The sequence below is a fragment of the Monodelphis domestica genome, chromosome 1, assembly GCF_027887165.1.
Source record: "Monodelphis domestica isolate mMonDom1 chromosome 1, mMonDom1.pri, whole genome shotgun sequence".
NCBI lineage: Eukaryota > Metazoa > Chordata > Mammalia > Didelphimorphia > Didelphidae > Monodelphis > Monodelphis domestica.
In genome coordinates, this window is record NC_077227.1 from 170,096,409 (window position 1) to 170,122,483 (window position 26,075).

Genomic DNA, 26,075 nt, shown 5'->3' on the forward strand with positions numbered 1-26,075 from the left:
AACTTATTGAACACAATGGTGTGGGTTGTAACAGAATCATAGAATTTTGTGACTGGAAGAAATTTTAAAGATAAACTCATTTAACCTGTTCTTATTGGAGAAAAAGAAACTGAGGCCTAAAGAGAATAATTGGCTTGTTCATCATCACTATGGTAGAGATAGAATTAGAACCTAGATTCCTTATTTACCACCAAATACTTTATCCTAAATTACCTAGGAAGAGATTTCAAAGACTTCTACAAAGAAGTCTTCATTTTGAAGGTAGTTATAAAAATAAATATTTTTATCAGTAAATTAAATGAAAATAGATCCTTGTTAAAAGTGATTGACATCAAATTTGAATAGCATAGTAATAACCTAAGAAAATAGAGGAATGGTTAGAAATGAAGTCCAGCATGCACTGGTGAAGAATAAGTCATTTAGTATAAAAATACTTCAGTATAGCTCATGACTTATGAGTTATTAAAATATGTAAGTCATAGGACATTTGTTAAATGGTTATTGCTGAGAAGTATGTTGAGTTGTTGACATAGGAATGTGGCATGATAATCTCCAGGAAAGTCCTGCTCCAGAGCTTAATTATATTTCAGAGATCACCCTAGTTTCTTAAAGACTGTGTCAGAGGGGTTCAAGTTCTGTTGATTTCTCTGAGCAATTTAATATCTCATCAGCGTAGCACTTTTAGAAGTATGCAACTCCAAGGTTTGCTACAAATAAGGCATTTCTACCACCACCACAACTCATGGAAGCACTCTACCAAGGCACAGTTGCAATCTGCATAAGTGAAAGGAATTCTTATGCTAGTGAAATTGTAGTTTTGTGATATATTGAAGTGATATATGGATATTCTGTCTATTTGGGACCTATATAACTTCACAAATGTGAAGGTTTTGGAAGATTAAGATGGATAGATAGCAAGACATAATTTCAGGAGTTAGAAAATAGACTGAAGAAACTGCCTGATGAATAAAAGGTTTTCATGCATATAAGTGTGATAGTATGGCAACAAAGTTTTCAGACTCCAATTAGAAAATATCAGGAGGTTTGATTGCAGCAAGAAGGAGTTAAGGTAAATATACGAAAAACTTTACAATAAGGTTTTTTCACGATGGTTGAGTTTTTATATAAAATGACTTTTAAAATTAATTTTTAAAGTTGAAGTTTGTTCATTTAAATTAATACAAATTTTAACTAAAATTTTACTAGACATTCTCTTATTAAAATTATAAGATGAAATCTTCTGAAACTCAAATTCAGTATTCCTACAAGGCACTGAGTAGAAGCAATCTTGATGTTAGTATCGTTTTCTACTCATTTCAGCTATTCCCATTGTTAGAATATCAAACCTGGAGAGTAGAAATTATTTTATTATTTGTATTTGTATCTCCCATCACCTGGTATGGTTCCTGGCACTTAATAGTCACTTAATTAATGGAGATTGATTGATAAGAGCATTCAAATTATTTTGTCAGCTTAGAACTAAAACAAAAGAAATAGTAGCTATTGCTGATCTCCTTTTGAAAAATAATGTAACCAAAACAACTTCCCTTCTCTAACTTTTTGTTTTGGCTAACCCTTTGATATTGTTTTTGACTATTTTATTTGTAATCAGTATACTCATTTCACTAGATGTCATATGTATTTAAAATGCTTGGTTTTAAATTTTGTGGATCTCAAAATCTGAACTATATACATTAATTGCAAAAAACTTCTGTCCTCCAACCACTCTCTCTCTAGTCATTATATTTGTTGTCTATTCTTTTTCCTCCTCAAATAATCTGGTACTTATTTATTTGGTTGCTTGTTTTTCTCAAATATAATGTAAACTATTTAAGGGTAGAGACTTTTTTCTAATTTTGTGTCTTACCTATCATCAGTGCCTTGCATTGTAGTAAGTACTAAATAAATGCTTGCTAAATTGTAATCTAATCATTTTTAAACATCTGTGATTATATTTCTAAAGTTAACTAAAGAAAATGTGTCATATTCAGATATAGCCAATAGGAAAGCTGGTAGAATGAACCAATCTTAAATCTCTAATGTATGTACATGCTCAGCCAAAAAAAAAACAAACACCCCAGCTCTTATTTCTCTAATTACACATAAAGAAGTGTAAAAATGATTGGTAAATTAATTTCTTGTTAAATAATATATTTCTTGATTTAGCAACCAAAAAAATAAATTTAACTGCTAGTCCATTAAATTACAACTACTCAGTGGAAAACTGCTCTATTTCCTTATTGGAAGTTGAACTCTACTTTGACTACATGGCACTCATTCACTCATACACTCCTTTTTTCTGTAATCATTTTATTTGTTGATAATTTCTTAATTGTTTGAAGCTATAAAGAGTTCTGAGTCTTTTCATGTGTATGTATAACTTTCATTAACATCCTTATCCTCACTTACTACCCAAGTCAGGTATCTATATAAATGAAGGTAAAATAAATCCTGAGAAGTTTAAAGTTTAAAAAATTAAAAAATGAATCCTATTAATATACTCTTCTTTACTTAGAAGGATTAAGATATCAAATTTATAATGAGTGATTAATAGATATTACTTTGAACAGTATAAACATCTAAATGATGTGTAGTATCTATTCCAATAACTGTTATATCTAGAAATAGAATGCTTTCATAATTCTGCCTCAATTTTAATAATTAACTTTTAAAAATTTGAAATATACATTATAATCAGTACAAATAAATTAATTTTTATTCCTAAACAGTAGGTAAATACAAGTGTGATGTGTTTTTTCAATGTAATTCCAGCATCTCTGAAAATTTTCTTTTAATATGACATTTACACTTATATTAACAATAATATGATAAAAATATATTCTTTGCTTTGTTACCTAAAAACTGCTGTACATTCTCTTAACAGCATTATGGGAGAGATCCATAGGATCATAGATTTAGAGTGGGAAGGGACTAGAGATCATCTTGTCTAATCTTCATTTTCAGATAAGGAAAATAAAGTTCCCAGAGATTAAAAGGCTTCCTCACAGAGGAAGTGAGAGGTAGAACAGGAATTTAAGTCCTTGTCCTTTGACTCCAAAGCCACCATTCTTTGCCTAGTCCCATATTGCATTTCATGCTAGGTGTTGATGTATAATGTATTTCTTTTCACCCTTTTTGCTCAAAAGCTAAAAGGTTCGGTGGTATTTTACCCTGTGTATTAGGATATAATTCTCTAGTGAAACATTTTAGTCACATTCTCTTGATGGTCTATGACTCCTGGTTTTCTCCTTACCCATAAAGTACAAGTAATTTCCTCTTATAGTAACTTTATTTTTCCCGCCAAATACATGATTAAATAATTTTGACTAGAAAGGTGAATCTACTTCCTTATAGCTCTTTTATGTAAAGACTTTGACTCTGGTAACTCTCCAGAAATTACTATAATAACATTGTCTACAGCATATCCCATAGTAGATGCAGTCTGAGCTAGAAAGGATAATTCCTTTGGCTCCTTTCTTTACACTTATTCTTCCTGTATCCATCTTCTGATTGTCTTAGAGGCAAAGAAAGAGTAGATTCATGGAATTGAGAACTGAAGGGTCCTTAGAGTTTATAATATAGTTCAATCCCCCTCTTCCTTTTATAGATGAGGAAACTGGCCCAGTGACTTTAATAAACAAGGCCTCAGTCAGTTGGAAAAAGAACCCAGATTTTTTAAATTCCTTGACCAGTATTTTTTTTTCATTTTGCCCTAAGATATAACTCACAAATATGTCCATGTATAACATATCTTCCCTGCCAAATGTCATTCTACCTTTAGACTTTTCGTAGTCAAACCTTTAGTGATTATTGTGCATTTACTTCTTTACCACATATTCCTTGATCCAGTGCAGTTCCATTTCCATTCTTACCATATTTCTAAGGTCCCTCAGGGAACCATGTTTTAGTTAGGCACCATGCTCATTCCTCTGAAATACCCACAGATAAGGTAAATGTGTCTCTTATATCTCCAACTTTACCACTATTTCTATATCATCAAAAACATACCAACTAGGAACATGTTCTTGGATAAATTTAGCATCTGTCTTTTAATTTTTTTTCACCACCACCACCAACACCCTGATAAATCCCTGTTGCTGATTCATTCCACTCATTGACCTTACAGTCCTCTCCTTCTAGTTCCTTCTCCATTTCACTGAATTTAATACTTATTCCAGAGCAGCATTGCAACATTGGTCTTGTTGATCACTTGGGATCATAGTAACCCTGAGATGTTAGACTTAATGCTTTCTCTTTGGAACCAGTCTTCTTTATCAGTTATGTCATGAATAGTTGTTAAACATATATGTTAAACACAAATATTTAATGTAAACATATTTTGAACATAATTATTAAGCATTCTAATTAGGACCCACTTTCAAACTGTCCTTTCTCCTTCTTATCACTTCTTTTTTGCCTTAAATAATTTTTAAAGTAAAGTAAAATAAAGTTGTTTACTCAAACTTTTACAAATACATGCATTATATATAAATGTAATGGGCTTTAGAAATGGAATTACTTTTTTTTTTTTAAACCCTTACCTTCCATCTTGGAGTCAATACTGTGTATTGGCTCCAAGGCAGAAGAATGGTAAGGCAATGGGGGTCAAGTGACTTGCCCAGGGTCACACAGCTAGGAAGTGGCTGAGGTCAGATTTTGAACCTAGGACCTCCCGTCTCTAGGCCTGGCTCTCAATCCACTGAGCCACCCAGCTGCCCCCAATGGAATTACTTTTAATAGGGTTAAGTGAGTCAAGTTAAGAAATTTTTAGCCTTATTTTAAAAAATAGATCATAAAAAATATCCTTTAAAAAAGCAAATGATCTAATTTTAAGAATAACAGTATGTTACACTGTGAACATATTGTTCCTCACTCTTCTAATATGCTGCATAAATATAAGTTAGCTCTGAGTTAGGTGTGGTGACACTATTTCTTGTTCAGTCCACATGCAATCTTAAATTGTAAAGCATGAAAACAAAAGATCCCCATGTACCCTGAAATTGACCTTGTGCTTTATAGCATTGTTTTAAAAATGATAGTCAGTGATCAAATTGAATTAGGATTAGTTGTTCCAAAATACAAAGTGAGGTTTCAGCAGTAAAAGTTTCAGGGCAAGAAATTTTAGCTCAGTAATAAAGAAGAATGTCCCTTAAATTGGTGACCTGAAGAAGCAGTATATTCCATGTCATCACAGTTATTCAGGCAAAGGCTTAATGACCATCCCATATACTCAAAGAGTTTTGAAGCTGAAAGAGACCTCAGAACTCACATACTCATAAAATCAGAGAATGTTAGAGCTGAAAGGAACTCACCAATCATGTCTGTCAAACTCTTCATTTTACAAATGAACAAAGATCCATGGATGTTAACATACTAACCTGTGGTTATATACCTAACTAGTAGTACAACTAGAATTAGAATTCAAATATCTTGATGCCTGGGACTTTAGTGGGATTTACATAAAGTTTTCTTTTATTGGATGGGAACTAAGTGAATCTTGAAGGCTATTTTCAATTCTTTAAGATTCTTTAAAAGTCATGAGAATGTCACAAACAATGAAAATCTTTGTGACTTTTATTTTAATCAAAACTCTGTTATCTCTTTATTCAGTTTGTTTATACTGTATATGTGTATATATAATTATGTATACTTTATGTATTAGTATACAATTTTAAGTCACAATTATTGTTTTCTTCTTGACATTGCTTGCTACTTGACCTTGTTATTCAGTCATTTTTTTTCAGTCATGTCTCTCTGTGATCCCATTTGGAATTTTCTTGGCAAAAATACTTGAGTGGTTGGCCATTTCTTTCACCAGCTCATTTTGTAGATGAGGATCTGAGCCAAACAGGGTTAAGTGACTTGGCCAGGGGAATACACAGCTAGTAAGTGTCTGAGGCCAAATTTGAAGTTAGCAAAATGACTCTCCTTGATTCCAGGCCTGGCATGTATTTGCCACCTAGCTGCTCCTATTTGGCCTAGCTTCAGTTATTTAATGTCTGTTTAAATACTTACAAAGTTGTATAATATCTCCTTCCTAGAAGATGCTTTCAAAATGTAGAAATATTATCTTTATCAAAAGGTGCATTTTGTTGCTTTATGACTTCATTTTCTAGTGGGAGCCAAAGTAGAAAATGGAATTCTGTCCTGCCTTTAATTTTTTTTTTTTTTGAGACTGGATCTCTGTATTTCATAAACTGGAAGTGCAAGGGCTATTCCTGGGCATCATCTCTTTCTGATCAACATGAGAACTTTGCCTGCTCTCTTTCTGCCTAACACTATTTATCCCCTCAGGCAATCTAGTGACCTCCTGCTCCTGGTGACTCATCATATTAATGCCAAATCTCTTACGGATATCTGATCAAATTAACCCACTGCAACTCCTAACTTGTAAGCTCAAGAGATTTAGTAGCCCCTCCAGTAGCTAGAATTATAGGCATCTGCCACCATGTCCAGCTATAGTTGTTTCTAAAATCAACAGATTTCATAAATTATGCCTGACTAGCAAATTTGCATTACTCACATCTACCTTTCCTCCTTTTACTTGCCATATAACTATCCTAAGAAACTAGAAGTGTATTGCCTATAGAAAATTATAATTGATGTGCTATCACAGAGTCTGACCAAATATAGAGAATAAAAAGAGAGCAGCTATATATTAAACTTCTCATTGGGATAATTGTTTCTTTTGCCTTGATTTCCTTGAAGCCCTATTTTGTTGTTCTTGTTTTCTTTTCTTCAACTCAGATAACTTTTATCATCTATTTGTTTCTTTAAAGTCTAGTTTATAGTTTTATTTACATTTGGTTCTGAATTTCTTTGGCATGGTCCTTATACACTAAATTCCTTTTTCCTTTTTTGGATAATTCATCCAGATTTTCTTTCTGGTTTGTTTAAACCATAAAGGAGATCAATGACATTGGCAACTGAATTTGTAGAGATTTGATACAATTTGCTTTGGTCAGGACACTGAATGAACAGTGTTCAATTGTACAGTTATATTTTCTGCAAATTTATCGAAGAAGAGACATTTGGAATGAGAATGGGAAGTTCTGTAGAACATTATTTTTCACCAAACTTTAGGTTTGGTGCAATTTTTTAAAATTTGGTGCCATTTTTGAACCCTGTGGAGATAATCAGCTGTTTACTTTGAGATCACTCACTACTTTAGATAGAAGTAACAAAATCCAAGTCAATTAAAAGTGGGAATAATTGACTTTTGCTAATCAGTTTAGTGCTTTTAAAAAATGGATAGGAATGGTATTGAAGGCAACTCCATGCTATATAGTAGTACTAAGTGATGGTGTAATCTAAACCACCCCTCCCTCTTTTGCAGAAGCTATTGCGACAATCTTGGTTACCATCCATTAAGTGCTGCTGACTTTGGAAAGATCATGAAAAACGTCTTTCCAAACATGAAGGCACGTCGCCTGGGCACAAGAGGCAAATCAAAATATCCTTTACTAGAACAGTTTTCAGTAATCTTTTTCAACACTTACTTATAGAACATCTGTTGTTATAGTTCAACTACTAACCAAATTTAGAAATAAAATTAAATCAACAAATGCAGATAACTAAAAAAGTAGTAAATTTTGTTTTCTAGCTATCTTCAGACTTTAAGAACAGCTTTGAAGAGTCTAGTTTGTCTATGTATCAGAATAGTAAGATAGTCTTTATGTTACTTAACATTGTGTTTATGTTACTTAGTGGTTTGATCTCATATTGTTAGAAATAAAAATATTTGAGATACTTCATACTTTAATAAACAATCTTACATATTAATAAAATTAAAGAGAAATACTGCTTTATAATCTTATCCTCTTGTTCCTTCATAACATTAGATACTTAAAGCACCTCATTACAAAAACATAAATATTATAAAATGTGACTTATAAAATGTACAAACTGAAAGATTGGGATTGTAAGATTGAAAGATTGGCAGTTCAGACATGTTCTGATAGAAAGTAAGTTAGACAAAAGGAAACCTTACTTTGTAATGGCAAACAAGATGTAGAAACAAGGAAAAACAAATAAAGCCAGAGAAAAAATGATAGCATCTGAATGCCGACCAAAACATACTTTATTTCACTTTTTTTTTTGTTTAAGATCTTGTTCACAAAATGACTATTATGGAAAAATGTTCTACATGATTGCACTTATAAAATCTTTATCAGATTGTCTACCATCTCAGGGAAAGGGGAAAAGGAGGAAAGGAAGGAGAGAAAAAAATTGGAACTAGACATTTAAAAAGAACAATGTTAAAAAAATGTATACGTTTGGGGGGAAATACATTTTATTTACAAAATGGAAATACTAAAATATATGCTAAGGCTTTTGAAGGACAGTGCAAAAAAGGGAGATCTTGAATCAGTTGAGAAATAACATCTGAGTTTTTGACATAACAAATAATTGCTATTATGGGACGAATGGGAAGAAAGGAAAAAGAGAGAGTGCTTATGTGCTATTTTAAAAAACTTGTCCTGTTTTTTAACCATTTACTGTTTTCTGGACCTAATTAAGGATTTTGCCTCCTGAGTTCCTAAAATAATCAGGTGTGTCCACATGTGTCTTTATCATCTTAAATGGGAGAATTTTATGTGTTCTAGTAGAAGCATTAGGGGAGAGAAATGTTAGAGGCCTTGTGACACTCTTGAGAGATTTTTTGGCCAACTGCCCCAGCAAAAATTTTCCCTTCTTTGTGCCAGGTTTCCATTAGGCTATTTCTCCCTTACTGACCAGTTACTGTGAATTAGCACAACTTAACAGGGCAGTTTATCCATTAATTTATAGCTAGTGACAGTTGTTTAGTTTCATTTCAGATGAGTAAAATTTTACCATGCCCCTTTCAACTTAAGAGGATTCACATTATCCTGAAATTTTTATATTAAGGATTTTACTAAGGTAGACATTACTTTGTATTTATAATGTTTTGGTTTCTACATGGTTACCTGGAAAATATTGAAAGTAATCCATTTTTATTGAAGAGTATTTTAGCACTTAACTCTTTTATTACATATTGCTACAGTGGACTAAGGAAAAAAGCTTTTGTTCATATGCCAACACTGCCCAACCTTGACTTTCATAAAAGTGGAGATGGGGTAAGACATCTGTTTTGTTTTCTTTTTCTTTTTTATTAGATGGACATCAGCATTGAAACTCATGTAGTGTAGCATGTAGGCTAGTCAAATTTAACCAAAAGCCAGCACCAAAAACTGTGCCTTTTAAGAAACTAAACACTCCACAAAGATACAATGTACTATAGCCTATGACAAAATATATGTAATTAAAAAATGAAATAGAGCATAATAATTTTAATGGTTTTAGAAGATGTTAGCATACAGTATGTAAATGTTTTTACAAACCCCTTTTCATAGTTTATAACTATAGTGGTAGTATTTCTGGTGCCTATGGGCATACACTTAGCATTTTCATGGCTATTGTAATCAGCTAATTTCATTCTTTTTATACAGTGATCTTAGATTTTAATTTATGGCTTGTATATGGAGAATGCATGTTCTCTAAATGTACTTGAATAGAATTTTTCCTTGAACTTTCTGAAAGTTAACTTTTCCTTTTTCTTTGATTAGTTGGAAGGAGCCGAACCTTCCGGGCAACTCCAAACTGTTGATGAGGAAGTTATCTCTGCTGCCTGCCGCCTTGTGTGTGAGTGGGCCCAGAAAGTATTAAGCCAACCATTTGATTCAGTCTTGGAATTAGCTCGCTTCCTTGTAAAAAGTCACTACATAGGCACCAAATCGATGGCAGCTCTAACTGTAATGGCAGCAGCACCAGCAGGTACTAAATTAACTACTGTTAGAAAGCTAAAACTAATTCAAGGGTCTTGACTACTCAAAAAGAGCTATTATGTTTAGAGTTGTTATAAAGATTATAGCCAGAAGGGGCTGGCTCATTCTCCTTAGTGGTAAGATAATTCAATGAGAGCTCTCTTGTCCTGATTAACCAATGTATTCAAGAAGTTTGGTGAGCCTCAAAAATGGATAATAGGATATAATGTAGTTCTCAGTATACAAAGCAATCTCTGTGTACATGTGCTGCTGTGCTGCTTTATGAAAGAAAATTAAGATTAACTTGGTAGAATTTATTAATTCTTACTAGCACTGCTATCTCAAGTTTTAAAGAATGTTTGGGTTTTTTAATAAATTTCTCCCTAGGAAAGGATTGTATGTAATGATGGCTTTCACTTTCCTTGAGAAAAGGGTCTTCTAGTTTCAAAATATATGTGATCTAATAGGTATTCTGAGACTGATTTTTAGACTCCCTATTACCAGAACTTATGAATTTAGTTTTTCCCCATTAAAGGAGTACATTTGGGAGGCTATACACTAATATAAAAATACAAAATGTTTTTGGAGTTCTTTTGGAATTGCCTTCAGAGCATTTTGCAAACCATATGATAAAAATAGCCCAATAACTTTATATTCACACTTTCTTTGTATCCAAGAACTATATTAGCCAGTTTGATCATTGACTTTATGAGATTTGTATCTGAATGCCTTTTAGGCATTTAAAAATGCAGCTTTAACAGAGGAAGAGTTACCACTTTTGCGAATAATCAGAAGAATATATACTAATGTGTACTAAGCATAAAGGAAGTTTCTTAGCTAGCTCATGAGCAATGACATCATTATTGGAATGATTATATAGCTTCCAAGTATCATTATTTTGAAAGGAACAACATCCATTTACATATCTAAATTCTGATGTGTGGGTTTTACTTTACATAATTACTTTATAGTTTATATTTTGCATCCTTATGGAAAGCAGGTCAACTTTTGGTCAATTTGTTATTGAAAATAAAAAAATACAGAAATGCTATTTACATGAAAAGTTTTTAAACCAACATACCACCTAAATCCATCCTTGAGCTATAGAATATTATTGTGAAGTTATATCTAAAATGGAAACATCATCTTAAGAAATGCTCATAAATTTTTAATACTCAGCTAGTCTCTTATGAAGTCTGAATCACTTTCTCTGTCAAAATACATCTACCAAAAATTTTAAATGTCTATATTTTGTTTATTGCTCTTATTTTAAGGTTATGTTAGGATCTATATTTTAGCAAGATATCCTGAGTTCATAATTTGACTCCTTTCTTTGAATTTGAACTGCATAAACTGAATTTGAATTCTCACTTATATATAAGCGCGCGCGCGCGCGCACACACACACACACACACACACACACACACACAAACAAACATGTCTTTTAAAGGACTCCACTTTAGAGACTTGTATGTTGTAGTCACTGAAAACATTTTGGGCTACTTGGTTTTTAGAATTGTCTTTTGTCTTTATGGGGTCAAGTAACTATTTGTATATGAGAGATATATACATATATACATATACACAGACTTAAATATATGTGTGTGTGTGTGAGAGAGTGTGTGTATGCACACATATTTATACACACAGGAAATGTGATAATACAGTAATAATAATTGTTGGGTGGGTTTTTTTTTCTCCCTAACAAACATAATTTAGAGACAGTGTGATTGAGTGGAGAGAAAACTTGCTAGCTTCAGTCAGGAAGATGTGAGTTTGGATCTCATTCTGACACCTCTTGGCCATGGGACTCAGGGCAAATGCTTTCATTTCCTCATCTCCTTAGGTGTTTCTTAAACTGTAAGAACAGAGATGTTGCTATGTGTCTTTAGAAGACCTCCCCAACCAGTAGCCCATACACAAAACAGGAAGATTATAATTGATACCTATTGTCTTCAGAGCCTATAAATATTCTCAGCAGTCTTTTGAGTTTGGATTTGATTTGGAGAAATTTTCACTGCCTTCTCTTTGCCTTGGGCAATTGGCTTAAACCATAGGTCAGTTTCCTTATTTTTAAACTGACAAGATGATCTGCAAAACTTCATTTAGTTCTTACAGGATATGAATCTATATTGGTCATTTAGAACTTAAAGCACCATTTCCCCCTTTCAAAGTTCTCCTATCTTCTCACAAAAGCCTATTTAATTTTTTTATCTGAAATAAGATACTAGTTAATGGTGATATAAACTTAACCATCATTTGTAACAATGTTTTTATGAGAAAATGAATTTAGAGATATCGTTTGTGAAACCAGAGTTATATTTCTACTTCTTTCTTCTTATCCCCTTACCACCTGCTAGTCATTTTGAGTAGGGCTTTACCAAATTGCAGGCCTCTATTGGTGTTTTCTGTAGTCCAGGGTAGGAATGTCAAGTAAGTAGGAAATAATGAGAATAGAATCTAATTTTAGGTTTAAAATTTTAAAAGGATGAGGAGTTAAATGGAATCTCAGAAGGGAGAGGAAATAAAGATTGGGTATATGAGGAGTAAGGAATGGAGATAAAAGGGGTGGGCTGGCAGGGCAAGAGACATAGCAGAAAAGGAGCTTCCTTCTTTCTTTTCTTCTTTAGGTAGACCAGTTGTCTTTCAAGAGGTTATGGTGAGTAATGCTTATTAGAATTAGGGCCTGGGAACAAAGTAGAATGAACAACAGTTTGTGGAAGGGATATTCCTGAAACTACCTGTATATGTAAAGAACTTAGATAATTTAGACATACCTAAATTAGGAACCTTTAACTAAAAGTCACCTTAATTTCTGTTGAATATGGTAATAATAATATTTTAGTTCAAAATGTGGAGTAATATGAGATGAAACTGGTTCTCATGTGGTTCTCAAGCCACTTCCAAAGGGATCGTCTCAAACATTTTTTGATCATTGTTAAATGTATAATATCTCTAGAAGAAATTCATTGAGGTTCTGTGGTCATGCTTTATGTTTCTAAAGCATATTTCTCTTAGTCTATCTCAGTCCTACTTGTCAGTATCTTTTGTATGTGCTGTTTTAATCAAAGAATTTCCTTTTTGTGTTGAAATGTATACAGATATGTCCAAGTTACATATAATCTTTTTAACTCATTCCTCAAATTAAATTTTTTAATTAAGTCAAATTTCCTACGAAAAATGCTAGTTGAATTCAAATTACTTATTATTCCTTTTACTCTATCAACCCAGATCTTTACTTTTTCTTGAAATCAAGTGATTTTAATTTTTTTTTTGCTGGTACCATAGCCACATTCCAAATTTAAAATTAATACTTTCACAATATTTTTAAATTTTTTAATTAATATAATTTTATTATGAATTGCTTTTCTTTCTTGTGTTCTCATTCTATCTTCTTTCTAGCATTTTTCTTATTGCTGAATGGGGAAAAAAAAGACCTTTGCTCATCCATTGACACTTTTCCAACCCCCTTTTAGCACCTGATGATCCCTGATCTATTGTGTGGAGATTCTCTGCCTCTGCCTCACCTCTTGTTTTGATGTTCTCCATTTATGTATGGACTCTAGACTCTGCAGCAGTAGCAGTAGTAGGCCTAGAATACTTTTAATAGACATATGACAGGATATGCACCATAGAGTCAAAGATACATTTACATAAAATTGATTTATTTTTAGAGGATTTTTAGCAAGCTTTTTTGTGAAGTATAATTTGTTTTATATTTTCTTATATTAGAATTTATGTCTATTAGAGGAATGGATTTATTTTTCTTTCCTATAAGATGCTTTTTTATCACTTCCTATACTTGATTGTTTTGAAAAATCTAAAGCCTCATAGAAAGATCAACTATCACTATGATTATTAAAGATCATTGACTATTATCTGCTGATGAGTTTGTAAAACATGTATGGTGGAGTTTGTTCCTCTCTGCTACTGACAATTCTAAATGTAATTGTTCTTCCTTGAAAAACTGCTGTTCATTTCAGAGAAAGTTTCACTTAACTGGAAAATAATATTTTATTTCAATATTAACCTTTAAATCCTACATGCACTTTAAGTTGAAAGTATAAAAGTTGCTGAAGGGAACAATTTCTAGATGTGATGCTTTGATTGTATAGTAACAATTCTCTGCACACATTAGGCACTTTATTTGTTGAATTGCCTTATTTACTTTATTTAGAGTTGTCGATTACAGATTTATCCAGCTGTAGGTGTGATTTGGAGTAAAGGAGGTTTCATTTAATTTTTGTGTTTTTTTTTGTTTGTTTTATTTTATTTTCAGGAATTAAAGGGATCTCCCAGCCCTCTGCTTTTATACCCACTGCTGAAAGCAATTCCTTTCAGCCTCAAGTGAAGACCCTGCCCTCTCCTGTTGATGCTAAGCAGCAGTTACAACGGAAAATCCAAAAGAAACAACAAGAACAGAAGCTACAATCTCCCTTACCAGGAGAATCTCCAGGAAAGAAACCAGAAGGAGCTACTACCAATGGAGTAACTAGTATTTCTAATGGAAATCCTCCAATCCTTTCTCCACAGCCAATTGGTATTGTGGTGGCAGCTGTTCCCAGTCCTATTCCGGTAATGCTATCAAGCCATTTTTCAACCCTTTCAGTAAAGTGTTTCAGGAAATTATAAATTCTAAATTAATGATACAGAATCATTCTTCCTATAACTGACAATTTAACACATCATATAAATAATATTATCTTAAGTAGTTTTCTCATTTTAATTATTTGATATTTTAATAATTTTGTCAATAATACATTGTAATACCATGTAATAAAATTAATCTTTGATCCCCTCTGTTTTGTTTTGTTTTTTTAACTAAATATGGGATTTCAGTGTAGGATCCTCCCTGTGAAGAATTTCCTATCCCATTACAGTTCATCACCCTTTATGCTGAGTTACTTGTCCATCATCACATTGTCAGTAGGTGTGAGGTCAGGTGTAAACTCAAATTTTTCTGACCCTATGATCTGCTTTCTGTTCACTCTGACTGGCTGCTTCTTGTTGCCATGCTTGCCACATTATATGATGCAAAATCATCAACTTCTTTTGTATAAAAGTAAGAGATGATTTCTAAGAGAAAAAATGTTAATCCAGGAGATATTCTACTAAATAGTTGTTGCATTTAGCATATTATACTTGTAAATTATTTGAACAGTGTTTCTGGATTGGTTATTTCTCATTAGTGTGGCTAAGGTCAACGCTTTGATAATCATGAAGGTGAAAATTCTTCACTACAAAAAAAAAGTCCTTTTCGTAGTTAAAACCATCCCTTAAAATGCATATTATTGAAATGTGTGCATTTTTTTTGCTTGACTATGCTTTTAATTTCTTGAATATGTTTATTTATAAGGAGAAATAAAAGTATATTATTAGTTTTGAAGGAAGCCAGGTGAGACGATGTCACTATCTCAATATATAATATGGTATAGAGCAGAGTAGATGAAGATTTTTGAGAGGTTTCCCATGCCCAGAGGGCACCTTCAAGCTGTCTGTCAGCCCGGGTATTACTGGAGAGAGTGAAGGAAGTGCATGCTTTGGCCAGCTGGATAGAGGGGCAGGACATGCAAAAAATGTCCTCAGACACTTCTCTGTTCCCCCATGCAAGGGGCAGCACACATGCCAATACTTTGCCAACACCACTATAGAGGACACAGAACTGGAGTTACAATTAGAAAAAGCTAGATTCAAATTCTGCTATTGATGTTTATTAAATGATGTGACCACAGTCAAGTCACTTAATCTCTCTGAATCTCAGATCTTTTATCTGTAAAATGTGGTTACTTTGACAGTACAATAGGCTTATTGTGAGAATCCAATAGGATAATTATTTAAATTGTATATACCTTAAAATACTATACAAATGTCAATTATTATTATTTGTATTATTGTGATTGTGATTAATTCATTACCATTCATCAAAGTTCTTGTCCTTCTGATAGTGAAAACTAACACCATCTTCTGATATAAAAGAAATGTCAGGGTATTTGAACATATGCATTCAATTGAATTTTTTTAATCAATTCTGGACCTGACTCATTGTCCATTGGCAATATCTGTCAAAATTATATACATTGATAGGTCACACCCTAAATTTTCTTACTGTCTGGAGTATAATATGCTGTTAGATCATTATTCTGAATACTCTTGGTATTTCCTTTGTGTATAGTTGGGACAGCCTCTTTTAAGTGATAATGGGTGTTATCTAGGAGAGTCCAGTATTATATGGTTTGATGCCATCAATTCTATGTTGAATATGTAAAGGACCATGTGGTGGACTTCACCATATCTCTTAAAGAATCTCTCTTCAGCTTAGACTATATGCAGAATCTTCTCCATCACAGTGGAAAACTCTTTTAACAAGCTTGTGTTCTCCCTCTTTTATTTCTCTTGATATTAATGATCATAATCAAATAAGGTTATCTTTGTTGTTATATCTCTACCAAAATTTTGTACAATTTTGATTTAGATAAAAGATGCCTTGGCAGTGTTTTGCTTTTATGAATCAAATGTTCTTTAATCATCCACAAACATAAGCTCTGTAGGATTTTTTATTTCCTCTGGGTTTTGGTCATTTTTATAATGGTAAAGATATTTACTATCTCATGTGGAATATTGAACATGAACCTGCCTATTCTCTCCTAGGCCCCTTATCTAGAATACCCTTGAAGTGTGTGTGTGTGTAGATTATTCTTATGTGTTTTTGTATGGTTGGGAAAGTAGGCAGGAGCTCTACTAATTGCTGATACTTTGTTGCTTTTGGGGGGGGTAACAAAGTTCAAGGGTTTTTTTTTCCATTCTTTGGTCTCTTGCTCTATTTTGAGATAACCTTGAGAGATTTCTTTGAATGTGCTTGGTCTTGTTCATATGCTTTCCTCATCTTTATTTTCCTAAATGCCATTTTAGAACCCTTTAGAAACATCTAGGACTGTGATGATAGAGTCCAAATGCTAGATCTTATATATATTTCATATGTTCACCTGTGTAACTATGGAATAAATATCATGTGAATAATGAATCATTGGTCACCAATTAAATAATAAATTTCTAATTCAGAGATGTTATTTAGTGTTCCACCATATCTACCCCTTCCCAAATTCATTTCTTAATGAAAGTATTTGATAGGCATGTGATATCTATGTAGTGCATAAGTCTTTTTCTCATTTCTTAATCTTGAACTAACATTTTCCAACACATTTTTAAAGTCCTGGTTTCCTTGTACTTTGGCAGTAAGGTCTCTGACTAACAAAATATATATGTTGATTTCATTTGGAAGATCTTTTTGAGTACTTTTTAGAATTCTTTACCTTCTCATCTTATGCAACAGATGTTGGTGCATAAGCTATATATATCAGTTTCACAGTGGACTTTTTGCAGTTACTCATCATGAAAAATAAAGGTTGACCAGATGACCCATGAAATGATATTTTTGAACTTTGAACTTATTAAAACTGTCTTTTTAACCTTATTTATTTGCCTCTCCAAAGGATATTTATAAGTCAGCTTTCCATTTAGCTCTAAATATTGGCAAGCATTATACCTCTAGTATGTCTAATTTTTTGGTCATTGGAAAAAGATCTCACATTTAGAACAACAGCAGATAAATTTATATTTATAATCTAAAACTGTGGCATCCCAGGTCTATTCTAATCTTGAAAGTATTATTGATTTATTAATATTGTAACCTATATGCTCATGTACCAGACGTGTGGTCATATATTTCTTGATCATTTTATTTAATTGATACTCTATTAATTCTGACCACTCTCCAAACCTACAGTCCAAAGGTCAGGAGAATTTCTGGGTAGGACACTGGCTGCCACAGGGTCCTAGTTCTTACCTTGTCAGATCAGATTCCATACCAGGTCACATGCTTAATTAAACTCTTCCTCTTCGATTTTGTAGTTGTCAATTGAGCCAGTGTTAAGTCTTATGCCATGCCACATGATCATTAGCTACCTCCCATTTCCCATTCCTTGATCCTCCAATAAAAGATTGGGGATACTTGTAGCTCCCTCTCTTTCCAACATCAGAGGAGCACGCACGCTAGAACCCATGTTATTCAACTCTTTGTCTCTGAGTCTTTCTTCCTTTTTTTATATCCCCCCCCATCCCCTTCACCCATTTTCCCTTGGTTTCTATCTCCTTCTCAGGTGTCCACCCACGAATATATTAATTTGTGGCTGCAGCCCATTACAAACAATGCCCTATTTGATTCTAAGTATTGATTCTAAGATGGAAGGTAAGGGCTTATTAAAAAAATCTACATTTGAGGGACTTCATATGTACCCATTTAAAATAAGCAACCATTTGAACATTTACCATGTTTATTATACAGTATTGTATCAGTTTCAGCATAGTTGATCAAAAACTCCAGACATCCTTCCCTAGAAAAGACTATTCAACTTATACTTGAAAACTTCACTACCTTCCAAGGCAGACTATTCTACTTTTCAATAGCTATAATTGTTGTTTTCCCTTATATAAAGTCTTAGTCTCTTTTTTATAGCTTCCAGCCTTTGCTCTCAGCTCTACCATCTAGAGCAAAGTAACACAAGTATAATCCCTCTTCCATATGACAACCCTTCATACACTTGGACAGTTATCATTCCCATTCCAGTTGTCCCAGTATCATCCTTGCTAGGCTTAACATTTCATTCCTTTTCTCAACTTTTCAACTATAAACTAATGTTCCCTATTAGAAGGATACTTTGTAGTCTTCCAAAAAATACAGAGAATATAGGCCTTATCCTACAAGTTTATAATAGGATAGAAGACAAATAAGTATCTATATAGAGAACAGAAACAATAGAAATATATTAACATGTAAGATGACCTTAAGATTACAAGGGTTAGAATGGGAAGGGATTGTAGAGATCAACTATTTCAACTCCCTTATTTTATAGATGAGATGGGCTCAGAGAAGTTAAGTTTCTTACTTAAGATTTTTGTGGGTTGGAAGTAGCACCAACTAATACATATTAGCCAAGAGGTTTCTGGAAGATATTCCATTCTAGCACAGATATAATTTATTTAGTATTCAAACTGAATTATTTGTCAAAACATAGTTAAACTCAATGCATAGGTTCTAGTCCTAGTTCTGCCACTTCTAGTCATATGATTTTGGACAAATCTCTTAATCTTTCTGAGTTTCAATGTTCTTATTTCTGAAAGTGATGATATGAAAGCCTACTTTAAAATATTTTTTATAAATGCACTTTGAAAACTAAAGTGCTTTATTAGCACTGAGCATAAGTGTGTTTCAGAATGACTTGGTTGCAAGGCAAGCTCATCTTAACTTGTAGTTTCCTGCCAGTTACTCCCCTTTCCCCCAAGAACCTGATGGAAGTAGAAATTCAATTTCTTTTGAACCCACATTTTGATTGGGAACCTATATAATAATCTCTTCTCTTTTTTTAATTCTTCTTCAAATCATTAACAAACATTTGCTTTATGTATGCAGAACTCTTATTATATAGTTCTTTTATAAAGCTCCTCCATCTTCTCACCTCCAACCAAGTGGCTAAGATAGTGTTCTATACAAAATGAGAATAGAATACTTGCAAAAATATGGTTACCAAGTCAACCCCCAGTTTCAAATGATTAAAAGCCAGAAATCAGGTTAAATGTAAAACAGATCATGCCTATGATCTGCAAATCACCTAAATAATGCTATATTAGTTAAGCAGAAACAGTAGCATGTGATTCATTAACCTGTCTTGAGCAGATGACATTTACCTGATATACTTTCTTCTGTATTTCAAAAGACTGTGATTTCAGCATATAAAAAAAGCAAAATGCAACCCTTCCATGTCTTAGTAAATGGTTTTATGTTGGTTTGGCCAAAAGAGTTTGTGATATTATAGCTAGCCCTCCAATGAAGAGGCTTTGATCTATAGAATCCATCTTTATGGAACCTGTAATTTTGAGACAATTCCTGTTTAGTCAAACCTGCCAGCGCATCATCTTTACAACATGATGTGGCATGAGAGTGGAACTTCAAGGCAATAACTGAGAATCATAACTAAAATTTAATTTTCATAATTCACAAAATTTTAGAACTTATCTGAATGTTCTTAATTGGCAAGAACAGTGTTCTATTAATTACATGAAACAGTAAATCCCTGAACATTGTCATATATCTCTCTGTGTTTGTGAATTACTCTTTCTGTTCTAACTACTTTAAAGCTGATTTGTTTTATCTCCTTCCAATAGGTACCAAGAACCACCAGGCAGTTGGTGACTTCCCCAAGTCCAATGGGTTCTTCAGATGGCAAGGTCCTTCCTCTCAATGTACAAGTGGTCACCCAGCACATGCAGTCTGTGAAACAGGCACCAAAGACTCCTCAGAATGTTCCAGCCAGTCCAGGTGGTGATCGTTCTGCTAGGCACCGGTATCCTCAGATCTTACCCAAGCCAGCCAACACCAGTGCGCTCACCATACGCTCTCCAACTACTGTCCTCTTTACAAGCAGCCCCATCAAAACTGTTGTGCCAGCTCCACATATGAGTTCTCTAAATGTGGTAAAAATGACAGCAATATCACTCACCCCCAGCAACAGTAGTGCCCCTCTTAAACATTCTCCCTCTGTGAACAGTGCAACTGGAATAGAAGAATCAAGGGCTGTTCCTCCTATCAAAAATGGTTCTGTCGTTTCACTTCAGTCTCCTGGATCTAAGACAAATAGTTCTGTGGGAACTTCTTCTGTGGAAGTAAAAATGGAACCAGAGAATTTATTAGATGAAAATTCTGTACAGTGCCAAGAGAACTCTGATGTATCTAAAGCTGCTAAAGTGACCCCTCGTGCACCTTTGGGGCAGAGAAGTAATTCAGAGGGTACAGGATTGAAACCCTCAAGTGAAGGTATAACTGAAACAAAAACAACTAAGCCCTGTGACCAGAGGACCAAATGTAAAAATCGTTACAATGAAATGCCACCAGTCACTTCAGGCAATAATCACAGTACTGTCACTCTCTCAGTTGGCGCTCAGAACTTACCCTTCACCAGCACCAATTCACCATCTAATGGTGACCCTGCTAATAAAGACACAAAGTTAGGCACTAAAAGTCCGAGAAAGCGACCCTCTGCATTGCAAGATTCCCAGGTGCCTCCTGTAAAGAAACCCCTGGTGGAACAGCTCTCTGCAGGTAACATTGAAGCTCAGAAAGGAAGTAGCAGTGCTAAAAAAGACCAGAAAGTTCTCCCTGCAACAAAAGCAGAGAGCTTAGCAACAGGTGCTCAGATTCCTAGCAAGACAATGATAAATGTAAATTCACATGTTGTGGCAAACCAGTCCTTAAGTTCTAATGTTGTAAATGCCAGTGATTCGCCTTTAGAACAGCCAATGACATCGTCATCTCCAGATATTAAAGTGAAATTAGAAGGAAATTTGTTTCTCTTAGAAAATGACTCAAAAGCAGATAGCAGCTTTAATTCCAGTGACTGGCAGCAGCAGATCACTCAGGATTCTGAATTTTCATCTGCCAGCTGCGAACCACAGCAAGGTGTCAGTGTTATGAATATTACTGGTCACTCTGACATTAATGACTTGGAGAAGTCTGTTTGGGAGCCATTGCACTTAGATGGAATGCAGCTACACAACCAGATACAAGAATCTTCTCTGAGTCAAATGCAAGCACAGTCTTCAAATCAGTTACCTCTGCAGTCTGACCTGAAGGAATTTGAGCCCACTGTTTCTCAGACAAATGAAAACTATTTTCCATTTGATGACGAACTTACACAGGATAGTATTGTGGAAGAGCTAGTGCTCATGGAACAACAAATGTCAATGAACAATTCACATTCATATGGTAGCTGTTTAGGAATGACACTTCAGAGTCAAGCAGTAACTGCAGGAACTCCATTGTCATCTCACCCCAACAATACACACTTCTACCATTCAATCCATAGCAATGGCACTCCAATTCATACACCTACACCAACTCCAACCCCCACCCCAACACCTACTCCAACACCAACTCCAACCTCTGAGATGATCACCGGCTCTCAGAGTTTATCGAGAGAGAGCCCCTGCTCTAGGCTAGCCCAGACAACACCAGTTGATAGTGCTTTAGGAAGTAGCAGACATACACCGATCGGTACTCCTCACTCTAACTGCAGTAGCAGTGTCCCTCCTAGTCCTGTTGAATGCAGGAATCCGTTTGCATTTACCCCAATAAGCTCCAGCATGGCGTACCATGATGCAAGCATTATCTCAAGTAGCCCTGTGAAACCAATGCAGAGACCTATGGCTACTCACCCTGACAAAACCAAACTTGAATGGATGAATAATGGGTATAGTGGGGTCAGTAATTCAACAGTTTCAAGTCACGGCATTCTCCCAAGCTATCAGGAACTAGTAGAAGATCGTTTCAGGAAACCTCATGCTTTTGCTGTGCCTGGCCAGTCATATCAATCTCAATCCAGGCATCATGATACTCATTTTGGTCGATTGACTCCTGTCTCACCCGTGCAACATCAAGTTACCACTGTAAATAATACCAACAAGCAAGAAGGCTTTGCAGTTCCTGCTCCTCTTGATAACAAAGGGAATAATTCTTCCCTCAACAGCAGCTTGCGATGCCGGAGTGTGAGTCCTGCAGTCCATCGTCAACGTAACCTTAGTGGAAGCACCCTCTATCCAGTTTCTAATCTACCACGATCTAATTTGACCCCTTTTGGAAGCCCAGTAACTCCAGAAGTCCATAATGTTTTCACAAATGTACACACAGACACCAGTGCCAACAATATAGCTCAAAGAAGTCAGTCAGTCCCATTGACTGTTATGATGCAGACAGCCTTCCCCACTCTTCAGAAACAAGCAAACAGTAAAAAAATAACCAACGTGTTGTTGAGTAAACTCGATTCTGACAATGATGATGCAGTAAGAGGTTTGGGAATAAACAACCTGCCCTCCAATTACACAGCAAGGATGAATCTCACTCAGATATTAGAAACTTCCACTGCTTTTCCTAGTGCCAACCCACAGAATATGATCAATTCCAGCACTTCAGTTTATGAATTCCAAACACCAACTTACCTCACAAAAAACAACAGCACGGATCAGATTAATTTTTCACCTGGAGATAACCAAGCACAATCAGAAATTGGAGAGCAGCAATTAGATTTCAGTAGCACTGTTAAAGACCTGTTGGGTGGGGACAACCTGCAAGCCAACCAGCAACTGGTGGGTCAGGTAGCATCAGATCTCAGTAATGTGGCATCTGATTTCTCGAGCGATATTAGGTTGTCTTCCGAACTCTCAGGCAGCATCAATGATTTGAACACTTTAGACACAAATCTACTGTTTGATCCAGGTCGCCAGCAGGGACAAGATGATGATGCTACACTGGAGGAATTAAAGAATGACCCATTATTTCAGCAAATCTGCAATGAATCCATGAACCCTATAACTTCATCAGGTTTTGAGTGGATGGAAAGCAAGGACCATCCCACTGTTGAAATGTTGGGTTAAATTGTGTTTTATATAATATGTAGCACACTGTATCTAATGACAGATGTATTGTATTTGTCTTAATGGAAGTGCCTCCCGCAGCAGAAACACTTGCTATTAATTGTGACATTTTAAAAGGGTTTGCTGCATTTAAGTGGTTCATCCTTCACTAGGGAATAGATAAGACTTGCTTCTGTTCTAAATAATTTTCTGAAGACAATGGGTCTGTCCACAAACCAGTATTAGGATTTAAATTTTATGATCCCCATTTAATCACATTTTTTTTTTTACTAGTCAGCAGTTAACCAGCTTTCGCAACAGTGGTCCAGATCATTATTTTTAAAATCCGTTTTATTCCATTAGTTGATCTACACAGAATCCTATTGGTTTCTATTAGACATAGGGTTGGGTTTTGGGGGCACTTTTAGATAAGAAATCACAGCTATGATGAACTAGACTGTTCTTGAACTAAGGATTGCATTCAGGTAATAACAAGTGTGTAGTCTTGAAGCATAGAGCTTTGGTATAGTGAGAAATCTCTGTTGAGCTTTCTCTTGCTTCAGTAACATTTACACCTAAAATGAAGGGCTTAAATAGGAGAAAATAATGAAAATTTTACTACTACTTTAAGAAGAAAGAAAGCTGCACTAAATTTTTTATTTAAGAAATAAACCTAGTGTTAGCCATTTATTTGTGACCTCATGTTTAGTCTTTTAAGCATCATTTTAAAATACTGATTTTTTTTTTAAACATGAAACCATTCTGGGCACTGAAACTTGTAAGCACGTTATACATGTTTCATGTTTTATTGATAATTTAGGGTAGGGAAGTGGAGATAAAAATATTTGTTTTTAAAATAGAATGGCTACATGCAAATATTAAAATATTGTTATTTGAGAATTATTTTTAAACCCTTACCATATTGTTCTGGTAATCAGGAAGGAATTTTTTCCCTCCTCCCAATTTAGTCAGCCAATACTTTTTGATCCTCTTAAATACAAGAATGCAGTTTGATCATGAGTATCTTTTGAAAACAAACACAAGCAGGTAGGAGAAATATAAAAAAACTGAACTGAAAATGGTTACCATCCAAAACCTGACTTACACAAATCCTTAATTCTCTTGTAAAAATGTATTGCTATATGAAATATTTAACAAAAAAAGAAACTTTTTATTACTTGCTTGCTTATTTATTATAACAACCACAACTGCAAGAGAAACACTCAGGATTTATTTTAAAGTTTCTTTTTCTGCATGCTTCCTATTTCCTTTTAATGAACATTTATAAGTTGCACATCAGCACATGCAATCTGCTGTCCATTTGAGAGTTCAGTTTTTTAAGTGAACTTTTTGAGTTTATTTCAAAATTGATTAAGACATTACTATTGTTTTTAAAGTGACATTAAAAACCATTTTAAATGCAAATGCTATATTTAACTAAGCTTTCCTTTAACTCAATTAGCAAGCCAGTCAGAATATTACAATCAATGAATATTTAACAAATTTAATGAAGGGTTTAATTTAATAAGAGTTCATTGTTCAGTAAAACTGCAAAGTAGGGGGATCAATACATTTCAATAAATGGTGCTAGGGTTGGCTCATAGCTTGTATATTGTACTAGTTATTGGCATTTGTGTGTGTTTGCTGTTATGATTTAAAAATTGGTTAGATACCTGTTCTTAATGCTAGTTATTTCTTTACTGTACATTGAGACACAGCACTACTGCACACCAAAGTATGCGATACCCAAAGGAAAACTATGTGATTTCTCTAACAAATGATGGGAGCCTTTCTATGTGAGAAACTCGGAAAAGGAGAATTTGAGGCCATTCTGATCCCTTGTTTACATTATTAGCTTCCTACTAACAAAAAAAAATAATGAAAAACTTTTTTTGATAAAATATTAAGACTAGTGAATTTTTACCCCCTGTACAGTATTGCAGCAAACACTTTAAATTTGGTTGATTAGTCCAGCAAACTTTTCTGGGGTTCATATATTGCACTAAATTTCTGTTGAACCTGTGGTAGGCACATCTCTTAGGATAAATGCAACCAATACAGTCCACAGATAACTTTTTAAATGTGTTTCATTATGAAAAGACAAATGTCATCAAAGTGACAGATAAAATTGTCTTATGTAGCAATGTGCATTGATCTCAATGAGATATTTCTATTTCTTATTCTCTTACATGAGAATTTACAGCAGGAAAAAAATTAAGTTTAGTTTGCTTCACCATGTTAATACATGATCACAAAGCGTGCATGAGTGTTATTGACTTATCTTGTACAGTACTAGGTATATTCCTGTAACCACTTTTTTTTTTGGCTGTATTGAAACTGGTTCAGTGTTAACCAGGGAGGCATAGTTATTCACAAGTTATTTCCTCTTTTATGTTGACTAATTCTGCTTAGTTACTGTTAAATATGTTCTTTTATCAGATTATTTTCATTGTTCTCGTGTTTAAAACATTTTTGCATCATTTTATCATGATAATACTTCATGAAGTAAATAATTTTGCATATAATTGCAATAAGCACTGACTTTTGAACTGAAAAGAAGGAAAGTGTTTTTTGTGCAGTGCATCTGAGGTTCATATAATAGTCTTGTACTATACTGTGCTTTACTGCACCATAAGGAAAAAAAAATCCCTGTTCCACATTTTCATTTAGTGCAAAAAGTCAGATTTCCCCCAGTGTTTTGTTGTCTGTTGTACCTGCTGAAATTACAGTAGTTGATTATTGCAGTAGCATTTCAGTTCTCTTTTTTTATTGAAAGTGCTCAAGAATTGTTTTTTAAATGTTTTCAAAAACAATAAAAACATTTTATACTAA

At 34.1% G+C, this 26,075-nt stretch overlaps 1 protein-coding gene across 2 annotated transcripts in view; it reads left to right on the plus strand.

Moving 5' to 3' along the window:
- Positions 1-26,075, plus strand: part of RFX7 (regulatory factor X7) — a 179,840-nt gene extending 153,765 nt beyond the window's left edge. Inside the window, exons 5-9 of one of the 2 annotated variants that reach the window (XM_001368308.4) lie at positions 7,337-7,453; positions 9,014-9,098; positions 9,588-9,795; positions 14,065-14,360; positions 20,004-26,075. In XM_001368308.4, the coding sequence (XP_001368345.1) occupies positions 7,337-7,453; positions 9,014-9,098; positions 9,588-9,795; positions 14,065-14,360; positions 20,004-23,264 (3,967 nt within the window). In that variant the 3' untranslated portion in view covers positions 23,265-26,075. The remainder of the gene's footprint in view (positions 1-7,336; positions 7,454-9,013; positions 9,099-9,587; positions 9,796-14,064; positions 14,361-20,003) is intronic. The other variant, XM_056809808.1, reaches the window with a different exon arrangement.